This window comes from Micropterus salmoides, unplaced genomic scaffold (assembly GCF_014851395.1).
Source record: "Micropterus salmoides isolate LMB-PRFRI ecotype aquatic unplaced genomic scaffold, ASM1485139v1 Ms_hic_scaffold_7, whole genome shotgun sequence".
Taxonomy (NCBI): Eukaryota; Metazoa; Chordata; class Actinopteri; order Centrarchiformes; family Centrarchidae; genus Micropterus; species Micropterus salmoides.
This window is the reverse complement of record NW_024044459.1, coordinates 14,022,004-14,038,770: the sequence shown is the minus strand read 5'-3', so window position 1 is coordinate 14,038,770 and position 16,767 is coordinate 14,022,004. Positions and strand designations below refer to the sequence as shown.

The window sequence follows — 16,767 nt, the reverse complement described above, 5'->3', positions numbered from 1 at the left end:
GATAAAGGTGGGCAATTGGGGCCTTAAGGGTAAGTATTGAAAAGAGGCTGTGTGGCCAGCGTCTGTGATGGATCGCTTGCTCTGCTCCTTTCACACACTGGTGGCATTCTCCTAGCAGTTTCCTCTTCAACACACACACACACACACACACCTCCCATCTTCCTTTTTTATCCAGGCGTGGCTCATTCGTGCTGCACCATGCTTATCACTTTCAAAGGGAAAACAGCGTGCATCTCAAATAGAGGAGATGAAAGCGGTTTAATGATCTATAATACATGGGCGCCATTCATTGGCACAGAACAAAAGGTTGGGGGAGAAACGGCAGACTGTAAGAAATGAAGACAAGATTCACATTGTATCATCCACCTACACCAGTGCCTTCGAGGGAGAGGATTAGGAGGCCGCTGTCCTGGCCATCGTGTTTTTAAATAAGATCACAAAAAACTTACCAAGAAATGATTTCAGAGATGTGTGAGGCATGTGATGTGTTGCCTTGCATTTTTTCAGCCCTGCCTGTCACAAAACCTGTGATAAGTGAAAACGCTCTGGCATGGCTACACATCCATGTGACGCTTTGTTGTGTGAAATAGAAGTGTTTCTCGTTGTGCACACTTGACAGAGTGGAGGACGAAAAACACAAACTTTCTGTCTCTCTCTTGCTCTCCCCCGCCCGGTTTTTGATCATTTGTGCTACGTTCTGCCACTCTATTTGGGCAGATGAGATTAGTCATCGCCTGTTCCATCTGTTGTGTTTACGACTCATTTGTTTACTCACTGGTTCACATCAGAGCTTACTGCGGCCAGGGGGATTCCTTCAGTGCAGGACTGGGTCAACTTAGCTCAATGATTCATCACATTTCTCACTAAGTAGCTGTGATGAACAACACAGATTCCCTTCATTTACAGGCATAATGAAAGGCAAAGTAACGGAGTATTCCACGTGACAAAGCCAAAAAAGAGAATTGCAGACAAAATGCCAGTTTTGACCTTGCTGTTTGGTCAGGTCAACCATTTCACTACCTGTGGATCAACTCCATTGTTAACCAGGACTAACAAGTAATTTACCAGACAAGGTTTCAAATCAAACTATTTGTTTGTGGTTGTGGACTACCGGGGAATAGCTGTGAACATCAGCATGGCTTGACAGGGCAGGTGGTGATGTGAAGAAAGCCTGCAATAGTTTCACATTATGTAGATGAGTATTACAGATGCAGCTGGCGACATTAAAAGTCAAATAAAAGTCTGCCAAAACCCAAAGTTCTCCACCATGATGTTTTTAATGTATGCCAGACTAGAAATAAGCTCTTCGTCAAAGCTGTTGTCCACAGGCTTATGATTTGTCCATTCATCCCTGCAACCATTTTTAAAAATACCCGCTTGCACTCATTCGATCACAAGACGTCATGTCGGTTTGATTTCTTCAGCCCAATTTCATAAATTACAAATTTGTCTTTACAATCTGTACAGCATAGGACACCCTCCATCCTTGTATCCTCAGAAGCTTGTGATATTATTTTCTTTTGTTTAATGAGATAATATTCACATATCACTTTTCATAGCCTGATATATCATTAGTAAAGAGTTAATCATCAGTCAAAGGTCACATTATTCATGTGCAAAACAGTTCTTCTACAGCTTCAGTCTACCGATGCTAATTTAGACAACGAAACACAAAACAGAGTGAACCAAAACGATATGACCCAATAACGTTATATACTTACATAAATAAACAACAGTAGTAGTAGCCTAGTCATCCATTTCTGTATTAAATGAAATTTTACCACTGACAATGTTCTGTGTATCACAATTATTTGGTTAGTTATCGGTTCTCATACATATCACTGAATGATTGTTTGACGGGTAAATATGAACCTTCCGCCAGCAAGTGTTTAGCTTAGCTCAGCACAAACACTGGAAACATGAGGAAACAGCTAGCTTGGCTCTGTCAAAATCCACCTACCAGCTGTATTCAACAGATTGTACGACTGTTTGGGTTATTTTTATTTTACAGGGGATTTTGCGCTGGAATATGTCTTTGCCAGGCACAGTGACATCTGAGAGTCCCCGTTTAGCTAACCGGCTCCTAGCTTATTGTACAGACATGGTATCAATCTAACGCTCAGCAATGAAGCAAGTAAGTGAATTTCCAAAAACGTTATTAACTCTATGTGGACTATATTCTATAATACTTACAGTTATTCAGGAACTTAGTTTCTGGTTTGTTCCTCAGTTGTTCTTTGTAAGTGTCACCAATATTCCTATTTGGGAAATGTCAGTGTCTTGCAGAAAGTTACACTTTCTCCTTGTTAGACGTATGAGCCAAGTTAGCCTCAGATGTTGTTATAAAATATTGACAACATGTCTTGCAGCTTTTTCACTGATGCCAATATACTGAGTTATACTGTGCTTGTCATTCTGACTGGCCATGTAGAAATGATGTTACGATTATGTTGCAATGTCAGGAAATACACTCTACTGTGTGTTGTTGGTCTCGTTTCTGAATTTTCCCTCCATCTCCACTATGATTTAAACATCTCATCCAACCTGTTGTCATGCGGAGTACTCCTTTTGTAACTGATGATAATTGAGAACGAAGCAAAACTGGATATTCATGTTGCGTTTGAAGAGAAATAGCTGCCAAAAGTCAGTACACTGATGGACACACACTGACTATTCATCTGTGGTTTCAACCCAAATGATGGTGAGGTTATGGTGAGTTCAAATCGCCTCTGTCAATGTTTAGGTGAGGTTACATAGTTACTTGTGCTGATGGATGAAATCTCCCTTTTTAACTTTTGCAAGATTATGAAGCAACCTTATACTTTATAATGCAACATGTTTTCTCAAACCTTTCTCAGCCCTCCTGGAGTGAAATGAAGTTTTAACATCATCTCATGATGAACTGAATGTGCATGGGCCCAATTTTCTGTTTTGTGTGTTGTGAGCCAGTAATCTCTCAGTTTGCTGTCAAAAAAGAAAAATACACCATACTCCTGGGTGGCTCAAAGCCATCATGATACTTAGTGTCAGTTCATCTATTAGCACACAAACACTTATTAGATTAAATGCCCGCTGGAATAAAGCAGCAAACCATTCCATCCATTGTGATACAGAAAAGCTAAATATTTTCTAAACCTGAAAAACAATGCTCAGTTTTTTTTTTTCCAAATCAAGGCCTGTCACAGCATATGGAGCTGTGCTTTGAAAGGCACCGGAACGCTGTGCGGTCCCATTGGAACCACAAAGCCAAGGGCACAGCCAAACAAACAATCCAAGACGTCAGAACGTGTGGAACCAAGGCGGGGGAGCCCAAAGAAATCAGTTACGTACGCCATCCTTCACGTCTTACATAATACAAAGTCAACACTCATTACGTAAAGTAAATTAGCCTCGGCTCACTCCATCACATGCCTGTGTGCTTTAATGTAGGGAGACGTGTTGATAAGTCCCAAAGAATATGCTGAGCCCGAGCTGGTTTTGACTGACTTGGAACTTGTGTAGAATTTTTCACACTATAATGTGTCCTCTAAACCATCTTTGCAACTGAAGCTAACCTGGAAAACTCCGGCGCCCTTTGAGAAGGGATTTGTTGGCAAATGTATACCCAAAGGCACTTCTTACATCAAAAGTAGACTTGATTCTTAATTAAACCAATACAATATAGCAGCAGTGACAGCTCTGTGGCGCTTTGCTTCAGTAAAACTTAAGAGTCACTAAAGTTTCTTCTGAGTAATGATTAATGCATCCAATTTCTGTGATCTGTATTGAGCGTAGCATCACGGGTAATTAAATGATGTCTACAGAGCACTGATTGCTCTCATAAAATGACATGGCCATAATTACCATGAAGCTTGGTTGCCCTCTGACTCAAATACTAATTGTATATCAATAACCAAGCAGAAGACATCACAGAATTAAAACCCAAATAAAACCCAAGCTGTACATAAAGCTCACAACTTCAATGTTGCATTCAATAAACTCCTTTTAATAACATTTTGAAGTAGACTTTTGCTACACATACCTACATACATATTTATTCATTGAGCAATTTCCCAGGTCCATAAAGTGAGACACAAAAGAAACAACAAATGGAATTAACTGTTTCAAACATATTTACATTGTCATAGATAGAAACTGCACCGTGTTAATCCATCAAAATAAGAGCACAAGGCAACCCTCTAACTTATTATTCCCTTGCATATTATCTTGTGTCATGAAAAAGAAACAACTTCCACGACTTGCAGGCATCTGTATTAAAAGGAGATTCACTCACTGAATACTGAGTGCTGCATGTTCTCTAGGAACACCTCAGTGACCAAGAATATAGCTTCTTCCAGTAAATACAAAAACAAAAGCTCTTGGAAGAAGAGGGATGTGCAGTGAGAAACCGTTTATACTTTCTCATTGGTTCATAAACAGGCATCATTTTCAACCCAGCAATACAGCCTCAAACACAGCACACAAATATACAGTACAGGGAAACCTCCTCAGGGGACTATGTGGCTGTCTAAGAGCAAAAAAAATAAATAAAAACACAATATAGGAGGGAATATTGATTTTTCCTTTACTACCATTTAAATCAAGCCTGTTATTTTTATTATTGTTGTCCCGCTCCAAGATAAATAGGGAGATAAAACGAGACGCCCGCCCCGGTCTCGTTGACATTTTAGGGAGTCCTTTTGGAGCAGTAAAGACGCTCACTTGATGGATACCAGAGCTCTGTAGACAATGTGGAGACAAAATGAGGGACGCTTATGGATGCAGAGGCGGATAAGGAAAAAGGAACGAAAGAACATGGGCAGTACACAGAAGAACGGATGGGGGCGAAGGTGGGTAACGTCAGTGAGGAATAGAATAGAGAATAACAACAGTGGGAACACAGAAAAGGAGAGTGACATGCCGAAACAGTTCATCAGCAAGAAAAATGCAGGACAGGGTAGAACAGGAGATGTACATCAAGGGAGAGCTGTACAGAGGGAGAGACATAACAGACAGCCACAGCAGCAACTGTCAACCAGGGAAGATGAAAAAAACTCAACACGTTGACACACTCTACTTTTTGTCTCTTCTTTTTCAGTATGCCGGCCTGTAGAGAAGCTCCCCAGAGGCAAGTCTGCGTTTCAGCTCCTGCCACAGCAGCTCCCTCTCCTTTTGGGCACCCTTCATGAAGCCTCGGTTCTCCTGGGCTCTCCGAGACAGGTAGGGCATCACCTCATTCACAGGCCCATAGGGTACGTACTTATAGACAGGGAAGCCTGCCTGGCCTGGGGTTGAAGTGGAAGGGATGGGAGAAAACAAAAGAGAAAGGGGCTTTGTGGCATGATATGGATCAAGATGATATACTTGTAGAAATATCATCAAATGCCTCTCTTTTGAAGACATTGTGAAAATGTTATGTTTGATTGACTAGTTTCAATTTCACAAGAACATGATTTCTACCGGTTATTTTGGACAAACTCCAGAGACCACATCACAACTGGATGCTATGTGGATTGGCTTCGCTCCGTGAATGATTACAACAATCCTTCAATCATGCAGGTTTGCTGCATTTACAAAAGACACACTCAGTTTGCTGCATTTGAATGAGAAGAGCTGCTGTTTGTCTGCCAGTCAGGCTCACACACTGTGACTGTTTTGCCAGGGCTTACTCTTCCAATTCATCAAAAATAAATATACATTTAACTAGTTCACAACTACTAGCAAAAAGTGAAAACATGATACGATAAAAAGTCACGAAAAGAGGACATCCTGAGCCACAGTATCTGAATGAACTGAACAAGGCACCTTTAAAAATAAAGAAAGATGTCAACCTCTATCTTCTTTATTTCATAAAACTACTTTATTGTTTCGAGATTCAAAGACACAGCACTGACTGCTCTCTCCCTCAAGAAAATAACAAAGACACACATGTGTGCCTGTTTACATCAATACCGGTCAAGACCGTTTCAACTTGAGCCTCGCATTGACAGAGAACCGCCAGCTGCCGCTGTATGTGTCTTTGACTGACAAACAAAGTGGTGAGAGCCAGCAGCAGCGCTGTGTTAAGACAGCTTGTCAATACCAAAGTGTCTCAGTTCATATGTCACATTATGGGCTGCAGACTGACTTCTACTTCTCATGCAGTCCAGGTGATCTGTGGGATATGCGTAGCTGAAAGGCGTTAAGAGATACAACTGAGAGATAGAGGGGAGGGTGGCAAATACAGACTGCAGAGGCTTAACTTACACTGCCAAAGCATTGCCATGTAGGGCAGGAAAGATTTCACTTGTATTAATATTTATTATTATATTTATTTTAATCAGGAAAGACCAGTGTCTAGTCATTATTGCTTGTGTGAACAAGCATGTTTGTGTGTTTTTTTCTCACCTAATGGGAAGCTGATCTGATCACACATGCCTAATAGTTGACCGAAGTACACCTTGTCCTCTGTGGGTAAGAGATCCAGCTCATTCATTCTAAATGAGAAAGACAGACTTACAAAAATAAGTTGGTTTATACAGATACAAAGCTGGAATATTAATCATAAATGTGGTTTCAACAGCATGTTTGGATAGAATTGAAACCGTACCTCCTCAAGGTGTGTTTCACTGTGTCCTCGTTATGGGAAGCCACCATTACGTTGGCATTTCTGTTGAGTGCAATCTCATCCAGCACATAGTCCAGACACCTAAGGCAAATATACAGACACATACGAACACACACAAGGAAGGCAACTTACACATATAATATCGTAAATGTGTGTAATTAGGTTAAAGAGAGTTCATAGATATAGTAGTTTGGGGGGGAATTTTACTGTCTTCACTTTCCCAGGGTCAGAACTCCTGTGGTCTGAGGCTATATCAAACTGCTGTTTGACATAGCATAACATTGCTATATTAGGCTGTCTTGGCTTAATTGTTGAGTGTCTTGAGCAAAATTAAGCTAAGGGAGGGGTTGAGGGCCTTTGCCTGAGGGGAGGCCCACAGTCTCAGACTTTGAAAACTCCTGTACTTTTCACTATAAAATACACAATTGTACGCATTTTGTGGCTTACATTGTTTCAAAACTTATACAAACAATTCTTTCTCATTAGCATTTAAGATTTATTGTGTGCTGCAGGACTATCTTAACACAACTAAACAGTAAAAATGCCCCTAAACACTGAACATACTTGCCAGAAATCTGAACCAATCCATTCAGGGAGGGCCTCTGTTTTCTGCTTTCCTGCTGCTGTAGCTGTGTTAATATGCATGAACTTTACCATCTGCATACATTGAATCCCACCTCGTGCTGTGCTGTAGCCCATTATCCAAATTTGGTTACTGTCCTATGTTGACGTTTACCTCAAAATCTAATTCAGGGCCTAAGGATAGCCCTTAAACCCACCTCTTTTTGAGCAAAACATATGTATCTCCGCAGGGTGATTTCTTTGCGCTTGCCTTAATCTTGAAATGTCAGAGAATTGTTACAACACAGCACCCCTGGAGCTGGATTGTGTTCTGTAACTCGCACAAGGACAAGTCAACAATGTGGAAGTTTTGTGGCACAAGATATTGCACCCAGGAACTCCATGTGAAGGACCACTTTACTAAAAATGTAATCTGAATGCTGTCCATTGTAGTGAATTGGCACAAAAACATATTTTTTCCTGGGGCGTCTTTGTGCAAGACACTTAACAGCTAAAGGCTATAGTAATGGCAGACAGCTTCTCATTGTGAATATGAAGACCTGAGAGCTTGGCTTGGTTGAAAATGATCAAACGTTGGTGAGGTGCACATTTCAACAGTTAATAAACAAAAACAAGCCTTGGCTCTTACCTGTGGTACATTCTATTGGTAGACTCATAATTAGGGTTAATAGGGTCCTCATAACCAATCTCTTTAGCCCTCTCTCGCTCCTGATACATGTAGGCCCCACGCACCAGCTTGGCAGCAAAATACCAACCCTCACGTCGAGACAATTCTATGTCAACAGTGACATTGTCATAGGCCTCCTGCAGAAAGAAAGAAAAAGAAGATGATTCGCTCTTTTGCAAAGAATTATGCTGACATCAGTTCATGGCCATGTTTCCATATAAATGATCAAATAAAAAAAATAAAAAAACAGACACATTTTGAGAACTTGCTTAAGAATTCTAGTATTAGCAATGTCAGCAGCAAAGCAGTAGTGTGTTACAGTATTACAAACATCATTGATAAAGTGGGACCCAAAGTCAACTATACAGTTCAATTTGATCTAACAGGTATCATGTGTTCTTTTTATTTCACAATACTGCATGTTTTAGGTTACAATATGGTAAGGTATGTCCTTTTGATAAAATAATAAAAAGGATGTCAATCACACAAATGAAACTCTACTGTGACTTTAACAGCTTTTCATTTGAAATGGTGTATTTAAAAGATATAAAATGAAAGCACCAACGTCCTCTCCAACATTATCCTCTTCTTCTCGTCTCAATTCAGCTGACTCAAAGTAATCTCTTTACACGTTGAATTTTTGAGGTACAGGATTTGTCACAGCATGTTCTTTATTATAAGAATTAGAACTGTTGTGTCTGCATGCTTTGTGTTTATATCCATAATTTACATTTTTGATCTCACATCACTGTCTTTTTGCCAATTGTGGATTCTGACCTTGAGGTAGCATTGGTAGGTGTTGAAGATGGCAGGCTTTTCTCTGTTGTAGATCCTCTGCATCTCTAATGTCAGTCTGCTGATAGCTGGCTGCAAGTAGGTTTGCTCTGCATCCACCATCAGGCGAACACCATTCTCAATGGCATGCTGGAATAAAAAAAATCCAATTCATTTTTTATATCATTACCAGTGTATAGTGTATTATGCCATAGTTTAATTTAAAAAAAAGTTAACTGACAAAGCGTTCAACTAAATCAATATGATTACTGTTTCTGTTCTATTACACATACATTGTGACTCTGAATACAAATAATACCCTCGGTTATTGTGAATATGCTTACAGTGGTTAGCAGCCCTGTGGTGGCTGTGGTCATATTTAATGCAGCTTTAACACAATAGCTAGAAACACATTTGTACTGACTGAAAATATTTATTCATAAGTGTATTTGTACTGTATAAACAAAAAAACAAGATAGATTGGAAGGTGCAATAACAAACAAATGTCTCAAGGCAACCAAGAAAGCACAGCTTGCTATGAATTATCACTACACTGTTGTGTCATTACATATATTTGTCAGGTACACGTACAAAACGCATTAATCTCACATAAGGAGAAAAGATGTCTTGCCTTAGATTTAGCTACTAAAACGAACAAAACTCTATCGCCCCCATGTGGCTGGCTCCATTATAGGTCATAAACACCCCACATGTTAGCGGAAAGGACCCAACTAAAAAGTACACGTCAATTGCATTTTTCCCCAAAGATGGTTCCTGTCATTTTTGGTAGTTCTTATCACGCTGATGTATGATCAAGTTTTCATCTTTCTTTTTTGGTTTTAATTAGTTTTATATTTAATACAATAAAAGGGGAATCCACATCATGATTGACAGCTGAGCCCTGGCGATCAAGTCGGCCAGGTTAATGTATGGGACGTCGATACCGCGGCTCCAACCTCGACCTCACAGTCTACTGTGTGAGACTCTGGCTCCAAATGACATCACCAGCGCAAGATATCCGATATTTTGGCTTCATTTTTGTACAGTGGGAAGAAGTCGAAACATCTTTAAGTACAGTCCATAAGTCTGACATTTACCCAATAAACATGCCACTGTGTTGATACCACAATTGTTTTTACTATAAGTGCTTGCTCCTTGCAACAACAAATGCAATTGCTACTGTGTGTATATTTGTGTACAGTGATCAGTCTTTGTAGTTTATGAGCGTTTACCTTAACTAAGACGTCCAAGCGCTGTAACATCCTCTCCATTTGCTTCTCTTCCTCTACAGTGAACGTCTCCAGCAGAGGCACCAGCTGACCTAGCTGGGCAAACAACCCAGGAGAGTGTGAACCATGAGATGCTAATGACTCACATACTGCACAGCACGACACTTATTAGTTCTTTTTACTTCATCCACCCTTCAGCTGTCTTTAGTCCAAGGTCAACAGATATGTCGAGGGTAACTTGCCCAGACTCTGTAGACAAGCAATTAACCCAGGCTTTTCCTTAGCTCAGAGCGAAGTGATTCACACATGAAACCTAAGTTATCCCAGTTTTAAAACAGAGGCAATTCACTTTAAATTGACTTCAAACTGGGGGTAACCCTAAAAAGAAATCTAAACAACAAGTTTGTGGGCTGATAAAAGCAGCAAATAGCTGTGATGTTTTCAATGCTGCAATTGATACATCATTGACCTCCATCAGGTTCAAGGTGTGGTTATGGCAAAAGTATCTCAAATTCAGCAATGTAATTACAAAAAACTAATCAGATGTTAGAACTACATCAGATGTTGTTCAACTTGTAGTTTATGCCAGATTTTTCTGAAATTCATAAATGCGTCACAAGCTTGTTCACATAAGAGACACATGATTTTGGTATTATTATTTGCAAATAGAAACTCAATTAATTTCTCCAAAGAGTTTGGGCTTGAAGCTGTAGATTTTCTGGGATATTCTTTTAACAACACTTTTTACAGTAAATTTCTCTCCCTTAGTGTTTTGTGAAACTGACCTCTACATTTGGGACGACCAGCAGGTCAGATATCTTTGTTCTGTCATCTATCAGGCTGTTCCAGTCCAGCATGTCAACGGTTCTGTCAAGGCAGAGGACAGAAAGGTACCTTGGCAAGTATCTTGGCAACAGCATATTGTAGAGTCTAAACTGTTACCAGTATCTGGGCCATTTTTATTTTATTTCAGTCACTCTGAAACTAAGCACGTCTTTAAGATAAACTTTAAAATATTTGTAGTTGCTAAAGGTCAAATATTTCTGGAGTGGAAAAATACAATGAATTCCTACCACAGTTTCTAACCTTTTTCATTACATGGTGTGAACTAAACTGATTTCCATCTTATCGCATCGGTCTTGTCACTGTATATTATGCAGCAGCAGAGAGTTCTGCAAATACATTTCAGCAGTTAATGTTTGCAAATCACATCACCTATTAGTTTTCAACAAATCATTTGTAAAATAAATACTGTACATGTACATAAATATTGTTGTAAAAGTAGTATGACTGCAAATGGCATTAAATCCATTAGGACACAATTTGTTCTTTTCCTCATACCTTTTTCTTTCATTGCCTTGAACATGTTAATTCCACGTACATAAGTGCTGCTAATTTTAGTAGTCAGTGTTCATGCTTACCCTGAAGATTCCTCTTTCCTTCTAGTCAACCAGCCATAGAAGTCACCTTTTGCACCCAGTTTGGTCAGGAATTCCTAGATGGACATAAAGCTCTACTGTACTGAAAGGCACATAGTATAGCATAATCCTCATATTGTGTATGGAATAGGAGTGCCAAGATGATCTATAACACTGAAGTTAATGTTTGGTAGAGTTTACACATGTACCACTTTTATTTAATTTAAACTCCACCTGCAGTTGTTTCAGCTCCAACTTCTGCTCTAAGGCCTCCATGCCATCTTTCCCCTGCTGCGATGCCAGGAAAGTAAAAAATCGACGCCATTTCACCAGGACCTCTGAGAACTGGAGCTTTAAAAAAAAGGCATGATGTCAGTCCATCACACAACTTCTGTAAAGGTATCAGCTACATTAGTGCATTGAGCTTATAATCACCCCTTGGTTCATACCAGAAACTGAGGTCGTCCTAGAGCAGTCATTTTGATGGCAGAAAAACCTCCCGTTGAACTCCCACCTAGAGGTCCAACACACTTGGTTTTAAAATAAATCAAATGATGTAAAGACAAAAATATTAACATGATAGTGAATGCATGCTTAAAGACTGTGCTCCGTGTATTCGTTGGTTGAGGGAATATTTGCTAATCAGTAGGAAATATATGGGCCATTATAGAGTTACAACCTAGAGGTCCAACACACTTGGTTTTAAAATAAATCAAATGATGTAAAGACAAAAATATTAACATGATAGTGAATGCATGCTTAAAGACTGTGCTCCGTGTATTCGTTGGTTGAGGGAATATTTGCTAATCAGTAGGAAATATATGGGCCATTATAGAGTTACAACTTTCACACAATGTGCCAAAACAGACATTTTGTAAAGTTTTATTACTGATAGTAGCTTAATTTCTATTCACTTACCAGATGCTTTGATGCATTTGATGAAGGTCTCCATGTGCTGATCACATTTGGCCTCATCTGTATAGAAATACGTGTGGGCTCCAGTCACTCCCCTGCGACTGTCCCCGAATTGTTTTTTTCCTTTATGTTTTTTGTCTCTGTGGTCCTCGCCTGGGGATGAAAACAAATTTGCATGCCTATTACTTCTAATTACATCATATGCTGTGTCCACGAATAAGAACAAAATGAGGCAGCTTACCTATGCTCTCTATCTCTGCAGCAGATGCACATGAGCTAAATTAGAAGAAATACGAAAGGATAAAATTAGTTAATTTGCCCTGTATTTAGGGCAACATTAAAATTTTAATTTTCACTAGAATTACAGCAAATGTCTTGGTTTTGAGTTAAATGTGGGACCTTGCTCACGTTCTTTCAAAATTTCACCCTGGCATGCCAGAGGCTGACATTGTGTTTAGTGACCCTATACAGTATATGCTGAACTGTCCTGCTGTCAAGCCTGCTGACCCTCCAGAGAGGGCAGTTGTAGCGTTACGCCACACTTGACCTATTCCCCCCTCATCACAGGGGAATGGGAAACTCATGTAACCAAACAGATGACTAAGAATGCTGGCCATCAGGGAAATAAATAGGATTCAGAGCCAGGAAACTTTTCTGATTATGTGCCATTTGGCAGGCCTAAATCTGGATTTAACTGCAATGGAATCCATTTGACACTGACTAAATAAAATGTGTGTAAGACAATACAATTTCAGTCGCTTAGGCCACTTGTTCCGTACTGTTCTCTTTATGTTAACATTTTCTTTAAAAATAGTAGGGCAGAAACAAGAAGTCAATTGACAGAAAATTTATTGTGAACAATTGTAATAAATAACCATTTTATCAACCATTTATCATGGAAAATGCTTAGCAAAATGTGAGGATTTGCTCCGTTTTACTGCATTGTAATATGAATATTTATGTACGTTTTTACGTTATATATGTTTTTTGGACCATTGGTTGGATAAAACATGTCAACTTGGTTTCGGGGGAATCTTTTGGCATGTAAAGAGACATTTTAACAGAATGTGACAACTGGCACAATTTATTGATTATTGGCAGCCTTGTTAAAGTAGAGGTCTTCAAAAGTCTGCATTAATCATATCCTGACTGTAAAATCAGGCGTATATATTTTACTTTTACATGGCTTACGCAACTGAAGCATGGAATGTAAGTCTTATGCTCTCAACATCAAGCCAGTACTTGCCTCTGTTCCTTATATGTTCTTTCTCTTACAAGGAATTGACTAATGTTGTTGTTGCTATCTTGACAGATCACTGGAGTGCCTGTCAAACCCTGCTGTCTGAGATCAAGCTGGCTTAATGTGCCTTGTCCTCCTGCTTTACGGTTTGGAGATGTATATTCACCAAACACAAGCTTTGTAGGTTGAAGTTTGATACCTCTTTTGATGTTTCTGAGCAGTCATCCTCAAGACAAAGTATATCAAAGCTTTGCAGTGATATCTTGTTACTAGTGATATGGTATAAAAAAAATAAAAAAAACATACACTGAGTTGAAGTACAAACAAGGGTGGAAAAAGTCATAGCAAAGGGCTTACTTGGGAACTTTATCACCTTACAGAATGTGAAAAAACAATAAAATAATAATAGAGGGCATTCCGTCCTGGCATACGCTGGCATTGCAGTCAGCAGTCACTCTGCGTCAACAGACTTAAACACTAGACACTTAAATATAATGTCAAATGGCCTTGTTTATTCACTGCATCTGACCTTTACAAACCAAGAGATGTTGTGTGTGCGATAAAAGAAAGAGGTCAGTCATAGGTCAGGCTGACTATTATACTCATGCTAAGTAAATCTGACAAGTGCAATTGTTTTTTTCACTTCAATGAAAGGGGCAACAAATAATATTCACTTTAGCAATTTTGTCTACTGATTTGACTGTGGAGTGATTGCTGAATAGCTCAAAAAGTCTCAACTTTACTTTGGACTACGAGATGTCCTGATTACTCACAACGCATTAATTCCCAGAGCTGCAACTTAAGTAACATTTGCTACTGCCACTGCGTAGAGAGACTGTTTGCATACTGTCATCCAAGTTTACATCCGTTCACAGATCTAATACCCACTGCCCTGTGCTACACCCGTGTGACAGGATTCTTAACAAGACAGAAATGCTCTCCAGCCAGCCAATCCAGAACGAGGGGCCATGACTGAGCCAACAAATCATGTTGTAAAGAGCGTTTACTTCCTAGTTGTCAGGCGTATTAATATACGCCTATTTCTAGCATCGAACAAGAGGAAAATACCGTGCAAGGTGATGTACTCTGTCTAGAGGTCAAGATCTAAACTTCTATGGCCAATAGTGATCTCAATATAACTGAACTGATTTTATACACAAATGATTCTACTAACTTTAATTCTCTTAAATTGTTTAAAAAAAACAAGCTTGTAACACTGACAATATAGACCTCAAAACATACCCAGAAATCTTTTTTTAAAGTACTATCTACTGAAATCTATTAGGTAACTTACTCCATCTCTTTCTGCTCGGCCTCATTCGGGCTGATGTCTTCTTCCACACTGTAGTCCAGGACAGAGCCGACGCCAAAGGCCTGATTCTTCTGGATCAGCGGCCTGATGGCAACATGGTCCTCACCAGCTACAAACTGACCATAAAATGTCATTTTCATGAACTGGTCAAATGCTCTCTGGCCGAGGATCTTCTTACCGAAATCCATTATCTGAGCAGAAAGGGAGAGAACATTAGTTTAGAACCAGTTTTGATTTTTTTGACAGGTGTAATTTATTCTACATGCCATTTAGCCTAGTTTATGTAATGATAATGTCCCTTAAATGCCAGGCTGTGTCTAAGAAAGTTTTGAAGGCCAACGGCTTACCCGATAGACCACGGGGAAAGGACAGAAAGTAGCAAGTTGATCTTTCATAAGCAAAGGAATTCAAATCATGTTTTAACCCCCAAGCTATAAATTAAATATTCCACTAAGGCTAAAACACAGACAAAGGATGAAGCATTGCAGCTACACTGAAAATCAGAGTAACGCCATGTTAGATTGCGACTTCATATTTGGTGTAGCTACTAGCTTTCACAACCGCAGCCTTCCATCGATTTCGCTGATTACATGAAGACATGATAGAGCGTGGAAAGTATAGGAACCTGCAGTGCTCCAAGTCTATTAAAGCACTGTACCACCATGCAGCACAACATGGGCTGAAAGAAATTGCCTTTGCTGTAGGGTCTTGTGGGTAATCCATATACTGTGTACGAAATTTACCAGATGTTTTAAAATGGTCTGACACCTGAGGTTAGTTAACACGGACTGCAGAGACGTTCGTTCCATACAAATCAGGCTGTAATTTTATAGGTTCGAGTGACACAAGTAGAGGAGCAGGCAGGCAGTTAGGCCTGTGGGTCCAGACTTATGTGCAGACTTACTAATGCATAGATGACTTAAGTTTTGTTTACCTTGAATGCAACTGAAGGCCTTTACAGTTACAGCTTGTTAACCATACAACTCAAAAATATATTGGCACAAGTATTCTAGGGTTAATGAGTTAAATCTGCCCAGAGCTACAGCCCGAGTCAGGAGACATGTTCTGGCCTGTGCGCACACCTGTTTGTTTTGATGGTGACACACTATTTCAGTGTGTTACAAAAGAGTGCAAATTATACTTTAATGCAATTCTGCTAACCTTTAATATAGCCTACTGCCAAGATAAAGTCCCCTGAACAACAAAAATCTAATTAACAAATAGACTTAATGTTTAATGACCGGGCAGCACGGTAAGATAGCACCTCGTTACCTCTTTATTCTTATCAACCAGGAAGTCATAGGTGCAGAGTTTGAAAACCACCAAACTTCTGAGCAGCTCTAATGAGTCTTTGCTCTTGTACGCCTCACGGGTCTGGTCAAAGTCCACGGAGAACTCATTAGCAACGGCGGTGGTGCAGTCTCTCCCTCCTCTCCGCGGCTGTCCGAGACACCCCGACCGTGCTGACTCACGTTGAGCGCCGCCGCGGCTGCTGACATCGTCCTGCTGCTCCGTCCGGGTCGCCGAGGTGGAGGTGACGGTGGACCGTAGTTTTCGGCTGGACAGTAATCGTTTAAGGGGAATGTCCGCCCATGCCCGTGTCAGGGCTGGCACGGCTTTGACATAAAACATCAGCCTGGAGGAGGTGGATGTCAGCCGGCGGAGGCCGTTAAGTTACGCAAACATGCGGTAGCTGCGTAAGCTACAGCGCAAACATGAAGCCAGTCACATTGACATCGATCACAACGGTGGAACACATGTGACGCAAGAGTTTTGCTTTTAAATCACTCCCAGACCACTCCCAAACTTTTCTACAAGCATTACTGCCTTTTTTTTTCTCAGCTTCCATAGAATGAGCAAGTGTAATGTTACAGTTTTAAAGACTGCAGGTAGGCTACTGAAGGAAAGAGACAAAGTAGGCCTACTCGTTTTTTTTTTATGAAAACACACATTTGTGGTAGTAGGCTACTTACTTTACTCAGTAAGTTCAAGTTAAAATATCTTTAGCAGCCTACCTTTGTACTATTTATTAAACTTGGCAACC

The 16,767-nt window shown here is 40.0% G+C and overlaps 1 protein-coding gene across 1 annotated transcript; it reads right to left on the bottom strand.

Moving 5' to 3' along the window:
• Positions 1-3,964: 3,964 nt before the first annotated feature.
• On the bottom strand, positions 3,965-16,467 carry prodhb (proline dehydrogenase (oxidase) 1b). Its single transcript, XM_038703574.1, has 14 exons — positions 15,996-16,467; positions 14,706-14,914; positions 12,413-12,447; positions 12,175-12,324; positions 11,706-11,770; positions 11,491-11,607; positions 11,260-11,333; positions 10,624-10,705; positions 9,842-9,934; positions 8,613-8,759; positions 7,797-7,972; positions 6,569-6,667; positions 6,367-6,455; positions 3,965-5,264 (listed from the first exon to the last, which is right to left on the bottom strand). Exons 1-14 carry the CDS (start codon positions 16,353-16,355, stop codon positions 5,074-5,076), a joined length of 1,887 nt encoding a protein of 628 aa, XP_038559502.1. The 5' UTR covers positions 16,356-16,467; the 3' UTR covers positions 3,965-5,073.
• Between the last annotated feature and the right edge of the window lie 300 nt (positions 16,468-16,767).